Source organism: Notolabrus celidotus, unplaced genomic scaffold, assembly GCF_009762535.1.
Source record: "Notolabrus celidotus isolate fNotCel1 unplaced genomic scaffold, fNotCel1.pri scaffold_177_arrow_ctg1, whole genome shotgun sequence".
Classification (NCBI taxonomy): Eukaryota; Metazoa; Chordata; class Actinopteri; order Labriformes; family Labridae; genus Notolabrus; species Notolabrus celidotus.
The window spans coordinates 89,021-98,912 of NW_023260040.1; the positions used below are offsets into that span (position 1 = coordinate 89,021).

Genomic DNA, 9,892 nt, shown 5'->3' on the forward strand with positions numbered 1-9,892 from the left:
GAGTTTATCATAGACTGTACTACACACCTGAGTTATCATAGACTGCACTACACACCTGAGTTTATCATAGACTGTACTACACACCTGAGCTTATAGACTGTACTACACACCTGAGTTATCATAGACTGCACTACACACCTGAGTTATCATAGACTGTACTACACACCTGAGCTTATCATAGACTGTATACACACCTGAGTTTATCATAGACTGTACCACCCACCTGAGCTTATCATAGACTGTACTACACACCTGAGCTTATCATAGACTGTACTACACACCTGAGTTTATCATAGACTGTACTACACACCTGAGCTTATCATAGACTGTACTACACACCTGAGCTTATCATAGACTGTACTACACACCTGAGTTTATCATAGACTGTACTACACACCTGAGTTTATCATAGACTGTACTACACACCTGAGCTTATCATAGACTGTACTACACACCTGAGTTTATCATAGACTGTACTACACACCTGAGCTTATCATAGACTGTACTACACACCTGAGTTTATCATAGACTGCACTACACACCTGAGTTTATCATAGACTGTACTACACACCTGAGTTTATCATAGACTGTACTACACACCTGAGCTTATCATAGACTGTACTACACACCTGAGTTTACCATAGACTGCACTACACACCTGAGTTTATCATAGACTGTACTACACACCTGAGCTTATCATAGACTGTACTACACACCTGAGTTTATCATAGACTGTACTACACACCTGAGCTTATCATAGACTGTACTACACACCTGAGCTTATCATAGACTGTACCACACACCTGAGTTTATCATAGACTGTACTACACACCTGAGCTTATCATAGACTGTACTACACACCTGAGCTTATCATAGACTGTACTACACACCTGAGCTTATCATAGACTGTACTACACACCTGAGCTTATCATAGACTGTACTACACACCTGAGTTTATCATAGACTGTACTACACAGCTGAGCTTATCATAGACTGTACTACACACCTGAGCTTATCATAGACTGTACTACACACCTGAGCTTATCATAGACTGTACTACACACCTGAGTTTATCATAGACTGTACTACACACCTGAGTTTATCATAGACTGTACTACACACCTGAGCTTATCATAGACTGTACTACACACCTGAGTTTACCATAGACTGCACTACACACCTGAGCTTATCATAGACTGTACTACACACCTGAGCTTATCATAGACTGTACGACACACCTGAGCTTATCATAGACTGTACTACACACCTGAGCTTATCATAGACTGTACTACACACCTGAGTTTATCATAGACTGTACTACACACCTGAGCTTATCATAGACTGTACTACACACCTGAGTTTATCATAGACTGTACTACACACCTGAGCTTATCATAGACTGTACTACACACCTGAGTTTATCATAGACTGTACTACACACCTGAGTTTACCATAGACTGCACTACACACCTGAGCTTATCATAGACTGTACTACACACCTGAGCTTATCATAGACTGTACGACACACCTGAGCTTATCATAGACTGTACTACACACCTGAGCTTATCATAGACTGTACTACACACCTGAGTTTATCATAGACTGTACTACACACCTGAGCTTATCATAGACTGTACTACACACCTGAGTTTATCATAGACTGTACTACACACCTGAGCTTATCATAGACTGTACTACACACCTGAGTTTATCATAGACTGTACAACACACCTGAGTTTATCATAGACTGTACAACACACCTGAGCTTATATACCTGAGGAGGCGGGGATTATATACCTGAGGGCCGGGGGAGAAATTGGCGCGAAGCAGCTCCTTAGTCCGGTCTACTTCCGGGTTGAAGACACGCCTCTTCCGGTCTGTGAACCAGCGTGATCCACATCAACAAACGGAGCAGGTCTCTTGGAGTTCGGGTTAGGGTCTTAAAGGTGAATAGTCCCGGTCTGTGGAGATCCCGGTAACCCGGTCCGTTGGTTGCCATGGTGAAGTGTGTTGTTTCCGGGTGTCCGAACCGTGTGAGGAACCTTCACGGGACCATGAACCGACCCAAGACCTTCTTCAGCTTCCCCACGGACCCGACCCGAGTCAAGGTACTGAGGAGGGTTAAAAGTTCACTAAAGTTAAATAAAGTGGTCTTACTTTATTATCCAGTCTGTCAGTGATACAGATATCTCTGTTAGCTTGATGCTAATAACCCCTGAAGGCAGCAGATCCATGTTAACATGTTAAACAGCTGACTGCATGGTGATGCGTTCATGGACTGTTGGAAAGTTAAACAGAGTAAAGTAAAATAAAAAGATTAAAGACAAACATGTTATTTATATATTTAATATTTATTTACAGAGAGAGGTCTGTCTGTGAGTGAATGTTTCTCTACATGTGATGTTTAGCAGGGTTTTTAATATGAGTCAAAATCAAAACCACCATAACAAAGACTGTATGATCCATAAACAACAACAACAACAACACAAACAAATCAACTCAACTTTATTTATAAAGCACCTTTCATACATAAAAACATGCAGCCCAGAGTGCTTCACAGAATAACAGAGAGACAGAAAACAACAGCAATGGTAAAATTATAAAAAGCATGATTAAAAAATAAAATCAACACAGTAAAATGAATAAAATAAGTAAGAGTAGTTAAAAATAAGGTAGAGTTAACGAGATCAGATGAACACAAAATAAATAAGATAAATAAATACATGTTAAAACAATGATTTAGATAATAATGATTAAAATAGTAAAACAAATGCACAACTTTGATTTAAGAAGCAGGGTGACCCCCGGGGGAATTCAGTTGTTACAGCAACACAGACAGAAGTACAATCAAAGTTTCAATAAGTAAAAATAAAGATTTATATATATACAAATGTTACTAATGGATTCAAAGGCAGTATTAAAGTGGTTCAGTAGTGACAGGTTCCCATGGTGTGATTATGGTCTGGTAAAGACAGATTAAGCAGTATAATAAATAAATATGGGTTTATAAAATGACCTTAAGTTGTAATAAACAATAATAATGTAAAGTCAGAGTTCTGACTTTTTCCTCACAATAATAATAATAATAAATAAATGCAGTGACCCTGATCCTCTTCCATAGTTACCTGTATTGAGAGGTGTGTAACAGCTGATCTCCTGCAGGTATGGCTGGCCGCTCTGAGGGAGACGGACAAGCTGGACTCCACAGAGCATCATTTAATCTGTGAAGACCACTTCCTGCCCAACGACATCACCACAGACGGCGTCAAAAGTGACGCCATCCCCATCATGTCCCCCTACCTGGACGGGTCCATGGGCATGATCAGCTCCTGGGAGGCCGATCCACAGGAGGAAGAGGATCAGTGGGAGGAAGGAGATGATGATGGAGAGGATGAGGAGGATGAGTTTGAAGGTGGATATGATGCTCCTGCTTTTGCTAAGCCTTCTGCACCAGAACTTTCTACACCACAACTTCCTGCACCAGAACTTCCTACACTACAACTTCCTGCACCAGAACCTCCTACACTACAACTTCCTGCACCAGAACCTCCTACACTACAACTTCCTGCACCAGAACCTCCTACACTACAACTTCCTGCACCAGAACCTCCTGCATCAGAACTTCCTGCACCACAACATCCTACACTACAACTTCCTGCACCAGAACCTCCTACACTACAACTTCCTGCACCAGAACCTCCTACACTACAACTTCCTGCACCAGCTGTGGCTCCACCTCCTAAACTGGATCCACCTCCTGCCATCAGGGCACCAGTGAAGGTCAGCATGCTGCATCCTAACATCATATCCATGTTCAGTAAAAACATGTGATTGTTCTGAGCAGGCGTGCAAAGAGTATTCAACATTAAGATCAAAATCAAAGATGAAATGGACGCCAATAAATGTAATAGTCAGGGATTAGTATGTTAGACCCCAACCCAGAACCAGATTTCTTCGTAGTGAATCCTCCTGTGTCCTTACCGTCTCTGCAGAGAGTCAGCATGCAAAGTTTTCCTTGTCTCCTCGTCTCCTTGTCTCCTCGTCTCCTTGTCTCCTCGTCTAAACGATGGAGCAAACTCTGACCATGCTGCTGAGAGTAACTTCAGACTAACCAGGTCCGCTCTAACCTGCTGTGTTTACTCTCTCTGTGTTCCAGGATCCAGACACCAAGGAGACACCAGGGACCAAGAGCCCAGGGTAACAGATACACACACACACACACACACACACACACACACACACACACACACACACACACACACACACACACACACACACACACATCTGCTGCTCTATCCCATCACATGTTCAGAGACAGATGCAGACTTATGTCAGCACTGACATGTTTCCTGTCTTCTTCTTCTTCTTCTTCTTCTTCTTCTTCTTCTTCTTCTTCTTCTTCTTCTTCTTCTTCTTCTTCTTCTTCTTCTTCTTCTTCTTCTTCTTCTTCTTCTTCTTCTTCTTCTTCTTCTTCTTCTTCTCAGCCTCAAGCAGCAAGTGAAGCGAGTCAGGAGGGAGAGACCTGGTGAGCAATGAAGATAACAATGAACCCAGTATCTATAGAGATCCTCTGTGTTTGTGTTAACTCTGTTAATCTGAATGGAAGCAGACGATAGAGACTCAGGAAGGTGGAGGTGTGTTCTCTGACTCTGAGTGTGTGTTCTCTGACTCTGAGTGTGTGTTCTCTGACTCTGAGTGTGTGTTCTCTGACTCTGAGTGTGTGTTCTCTGACTCTCTGAGTGTGTGTTCTCTGACTCTGAGTGTGTGTTCTCTGACTCTGAGTGTGTGTTCTCTGACTCTGAGTGTGTGTTCTCTGACTCTCTGAGTGTGTGTTCTCTGACTCTCTGAGTGTGTGTTCTCTGACTCTGAGTGTGTGTTCTCTGACTCTGAGTGTGTGTTCTCTGACTCTGAGTGTGTGTTCTCTGACTCTGAGTGTGTGTTCTCTGACTCTGAGTGTGTGTTCTCTGACTCTCTGAGTGTGTGTTCTCTGACTCTGAGTGTGTGTTCTCTGACTCTGAGTGTGTGTTCTCTGACTCTGAGTGTGTGTTCTCTGACTGTGAGTGTGTGTTCTCTGACTGTGAGTGTGTGTTCTCTGACTCTGAGTGTGTGTTCTCTGACTCTCTGAGTGTGTGTTCTCTGACTCTCTGAGTGTGTGTTCTCTGACTCTGAGTGTGTGTTCTCTGACTCTGAGTGTGTGTTCTCTGACTCTCTGAGTGTGTGTTCTCTGACTCTCTGAGTGTGTGTTCTCTGACTCTGAGTGTGTGTTCTCTGACTCTGAGTGTGTGTTCTCTGACTCTCTGAGTGTGTGTTCTCTGACTCTCTGAGTGTGTGTTCTCTGACTGTGAGTGTGTGTTCTCTGACTCTGAGTGTGTGTTCTCTGACTCTGAGTGTGTGTTCTCTGACTCTCTGAGTGTGTGTTCTCTGACTCTGAGTGTGTGTTCTCTGACTCTCTGAGTGTGTGTTCTCTGACTCTCTGAGTGTGTGTTCTCTGACTGTGAGTGTGTGTTCTCTGACTCTGAGTGTGTGTTCTCTGACTCTCTGAGTGTGTGTTCTCTGACTCTCTGAGTGTGTGTTCTCTGACTCTCTGAGTGTGTGTTCTCTGACTCTCTGAGTGTGTGTTCTCTGACTCTGAGTGTGTGTTCTCTGACTCTCTGAGTGTGTGTTCTCTGACTCTCTGAGTGTGTGTTCTCTGACTCTCTGAGTGTGTGTTCTCTGACTCTCTGAGTGTGTGTTCTCTGACTCTCTGAGTGTGTGTTCTCTGACTCTCTGAGTGTGTGTTCTCTGACTCTCTGAGTGTGTGTTCTCTGACTGAGTGTGTGTTCTCTGACTCTGAGTGTGTGTTCTCTGACTCTCAGTCTCAGGCGTACCCGTCGCGCTGCGTTTCCTGGAGTTGCTGCAGTCGCTCCCCGGCTCCATGCTGGACATCAGGAAGGTTTGCACGATGCTGCAGACCTGCAAGCGCCGCATCTCTGACATCAGCAGCGTGCTGGAGGGCGTCAACCTGGTGGAGAAGATGAGGAACAGGGTCAGATGGATGTGAGTGAAGATGAAGAGGAGGGAGGTTTTATTCTTCATCACTTTATCTTTCTAAAGTTTCTGGATAAAAACAGTTTGAAAGACTTTTTAAAACAAAAATAAAGATCAAATTAAATAAAATAAAAGGAAATAAATTAAAAACAAGTTCAAATTAAGATAAAATAAAATAAAGATCAAATAAAATCAAATTAGAATAATTAGAATTACCTCTGTACATGTACGAAGCCTGACATGTTCCTCCAAAATCTAACTACAGGTCCAAACAGCACAGACCAGGAGCTCTGTGATTGGTCGCTTGGTAGCTTCATAAATCCTGAATGTATTATATTTCCGTTGTCTCCTCCTCCTCACAGATTTAACAGCCATGCATCCTCCATTGTCTCCTCTCTTCTTTGTAATAATTAAAGTGTGATGAACTGCTGCTCTAAATATATCAGCTCCACATGACACGCTCTGATTCTCACAGTGTGGACTAGTGTTGAAGCAGAGTACTGCAGAGCGGCTCAAACACACAGGAGTACGTGGAGCTCAGGACGGTGCATGCAGCTTCAGCGTAGAGTCGATTCAAAAGAATAAACCAGACTCTAAGTTTCAGGATGAACTTCTCTGTCTGACCGTCGTCTCTCCTTCTCTGCAGCGGAGGCAGCGACTGCTCCAGCCCTCTGGCCCTGCTGACCCTCCGTACAGAGATCGAGGACCTGAAGGTGATGGAGGAGAAGCTGAACAGCCTCATTAAGACCTGCTCCCAGCAGCTGTTTGACATGACGGACGACAGGGAGGACGCTGCATATCCTCTGACCTCAGCTCAGAGGAGCACAGGCTCTAACAGAGTGTAGTGTTGGTTTCCTCTCAGAGTAACTCATGTTGTTTTATTCTAAGTGTCCCTGCTGATCTTTGTGCTTCCTGTCCTGAGCACCAGAAACAGAGAATGATTGAAAGGTTTAAACGTCTGCTGATCCATGCTTTACAAACCCAAACACACCAGGGAGTTAAAGAGTGAGACTCCCAATGACAGGATGTGTTCTTCCTTAACGTCCCCTGCACCCTGGCCTACGTGACGCTGCAGGACATCAGCAGCCTGGAAGCCTTCAGAGAGCAGACGCTGATGGTGGTCAAAGCTCCTGATGAAACCACGCTGAAGGTTCCCGCTCCCTCAGAGGTACGACGTCAGAGTCCGAACCACAGTGATCCGCAGGAGTCCAGGACTCATCAGGCTGTGTGTTAACATGTGTGTGTGTGTGTGTGTTCATGCAGGACTGGATCCAGGTCCATCTGAAGAGTGGGAGCGGTCCCGTCACGGTGCTGACCTGTGACCCCGGGTCTGAAGACGGGGCAGCAGCAGAGAGGAGCGGCTGCTTCTTACCTCTGGAGGAGAGTCAGATCAACACGTCTGCTCTGCACGGAGGTAACCACGACAACAAGTCCCATCTTCAGTCAGGATCTGACTTTAAGATTACCTTATTGGGTTTTAACTGCTCCTTCTTATTTATCAGATTTATCATGAGCCGGTGAGAGCCCTCAGGTCTTCAGGTAGTGGACTTTAACTGTACTAAAGGTCAGAACAAAGACTCACAGTGAGGCAGCCTTTTATCATCACAGGTCTGTGGAACACCCTGAAGGTCTGAGGGCGGCACAGAGTCAACATCTTTAAAGACAAACTCAAGACCCACCTTTTAGTCTCACTTTAAACTGAGGTTTATTCTTATAACAGTTTTATTTCACCTTACTTTGTTTATTATCTCCTTCAAATTTTAGTCACTTTTTATTTTATTCATTTATTTATTTATTTAATTTATTTATTATTATTTTCTTTTTTATGACCAAAGTGTCCTCCAGCTGACCACCAGAGGGCGCCGCTGATCCATGAACGTCACACAGGTCTGGAACAACCTGCAGACGCCTGAAGAGATCAGATCCAGGGACCAGGAGCGTCTGATCCGATCACCGCTCAGACCATGAGACTCTGACAGACTGAGGTCAGATACATCAGGAGACACACACTCAGCTGATCTCAACATTTTAAAAACATCAGACACAAAGTGAGGAGAGGAAACGAGGGAGTCATGATCGTCTGGATCCGTCAGCTCTCTGAAGAAGAAACCCAGAGGACGATGAAGACGATGAGGACGATGAAGACGAGCTCAAAGTAGAGCATGGACTAAAATAAACTTCTTCACGTTCAGACTTTATTATTTTACTTTTTTATCAAACTCAGGTTTTAAAATGTTGATTTGTTTTAGCTGCTCCTGAATGATGTCAGTCCCTCTAACTCAATCACAGCGTCTTATTAAACTATGCATTACTGTGTTTACTTTAACATCACAAACACTTTAGAGACCAAGAAACACCAGAACAAATCTCCATCTTTAAAAACAGAGAAACACGTCTGAATATTTATCTAAAGGTTCAAACAGAGAGAGGAGATCTGTGTCATGAAGACGATCAGGGGGAGATTCACTTTCAGAGGATGAAGAATAATTCACTTTGTTTCTTTATTCTTATCTCTTTTTATCTCTTCTTATTCTTGTTCTCCTGTTCATGAGTTCCAATCTGATCCGTTCAGTTCACAGAAACCGAAGTAAGAGTGTGTTTGATGAACTGGTGAATGAAGCGCGTTCACACTCGTCACTGACTTGTTGTCTTTATGTTTCTACAGAGACGTGAATGTTCTCATGTATAGCTTCAGTTCACTGCAGAGAGGATTCCTGTCTTTTATTGAACTCCACTCTTCATGTTCTGATTCTTTGACTTCCTGTTTCTTCTTCTTCTTGGATATAAAGATGTTTCACTCTGAGCCTGTTTCAGCTTCTTCACTGAGTGAGCGAGGATCCCAGAGAGATATCATCTCTCAGCGTGTCCTGAGTCTGAACGTCCATCCACACAGGAGTCAACTCCAGTTCTTACATTAATGCATTCACTTATCAAAATGTGTTGATACGAATATAAAGAACATCCTTAATGACTGTTATAAGGTCTGTTAAAGAACACCCTTAATGACTGTTATAAGGTCTGATAAAGAACACCCTTAATGACTGTTAAAGAACACCCTTAATGACTGTTATAAGGTCTGATAAAGAACACCCTTAATGACTGTTAAAGAACACCCTTAATGACTGTTATAAGGTCTGATAAAGAACACCCTTAATGACTGTTATAAGGTCTGATAAAGAACACCCTTACTGACTGTTATAAGGTCTGTTAAAGGACACCCTTAGTGACTGTTATAAGGACTGTTAAAGAACACCCTTAATGACTGTAATAAGGTCTGTTAAAGGACACCCTTACTGACTGTTATAAGGTCTGTTAAAGGACACCCTTAATGACTGTTATAAGGTCTGTTAAAGAACACCCTTAATGACTGTTATAAGGACTGGTAAAGAACACCCTTACTGACTGTTATAAGGTCTGTTAAAGGACATCCTTAATGACTGTTATAAGGACTGTTAAAGAACACCCTTAATGACTGTTATAAGGACTGTTAAAGGACACCCTTAATGACTGTTATAAGGTCTGATAAAGAACACCCTTAATGACTGTTATAAGGTCTGTTAAAGAACACCCTTACTGACTGTTATAAGGTCTGTTAAAGAACATCCTTAATGACTGTTATAAGGACTGTTAAAGAACACCCTTAATGACTGTTATAAGGACTGTTAAAGAACACCCTTACTGACTGTTATAAGGACTGATAAAGAACATCCTTAATGACTGTTATAAGGACTGTTAAAGAACACCCTTAATGACTGTTATAAGGACTGTTAAAGAACACCCTTAATGACTGTTATAAGGTCTGTTAAAGGACACCCTTAATGACTGTTATAAGGACTGTTAAAGAACACCCTTAATGACTGTTATA

The 9,892-nt window shown here is 42.8% G+C and overlaps 1 protein-coding gene across 6 annotated transcripts; it reads left to right on the forward strand.

The window, feature by feature from the left end:
* The first annotated feature begins 1,822 nt into the window (after positions 1-1,822).
* Positions 1,823-8,830, forward strand: si:ch211-195d17.2 (uncharacterized protein LOC560495 homolog). Of its 6 annotated transcripts, none has more exons than XR_004630407.1 (12): positions 1,823-2,108; positions 3,163-3,638; positions 3,699-3,780; positions 4,157-4,197; positions 4,485-4,525; positions 5,856-6,036; positions 6,674-6,823; positions 7,081-7,195; positions 7,291-7,441; positions 7,530-7,544; positions 7,620-7,730; positions 7,863-8,830. XR_004630407.1 is itself a non-coding variant. In XM_034678593.1 (11 exons), the coding sequence occupies exons 1-10, from the start codon at positions 1,998-2,000 to the stop codon at positions 7,538-7,540; spliced, it is 1,359 nt and encodes a 452-aa protein (XP_034534484.1). In that variant the 5' UTR covers positions 1,823-1,997; the 3' UTR covers positions 7,541-7,566; positions 7,863-8,830. The 6 variants fall into 6 exon arrangements, 4 of the variants coding, with proteins under 4 accessions (XP_034534484.1, XP_034534485.1, XP_034534483.1 ...); XR_004630406.1 differs by having other exon boundaries at positions 7,636-7,730; XM_034678593.1 differs by lacking the exon at positions 7,620-7,730 and having other exon boundaries at positions 7,530-7,566.
* The last annotated feature ends 1,062 nt before the right edge of the window (positions 8,831-9,892 follow it).

Coding starts and splice junctions, on each gene's coding strand:
- si:ch211-195d17.2 (XM_034678592.1), top strand. CDS start 1,998: ATGGTGAAGTGTGTTGTTTCCGGGTGTCCGAACCGTGTGAGGAACCTT. Junction 2,109..3,162: donor CGGACCCGACCCGAGTCAAG/GTACTGAGGAGG, acceptor GATCTCCTGCAG/GTATGGCTGGCCGCTCTGAG. Junction 3,644..3,703: donor TCCTGCACCACAACATCCTA/CACTACAACTTC, acceptor CAGAACCTCCTA/CACTACAACTTCCTGCACCA.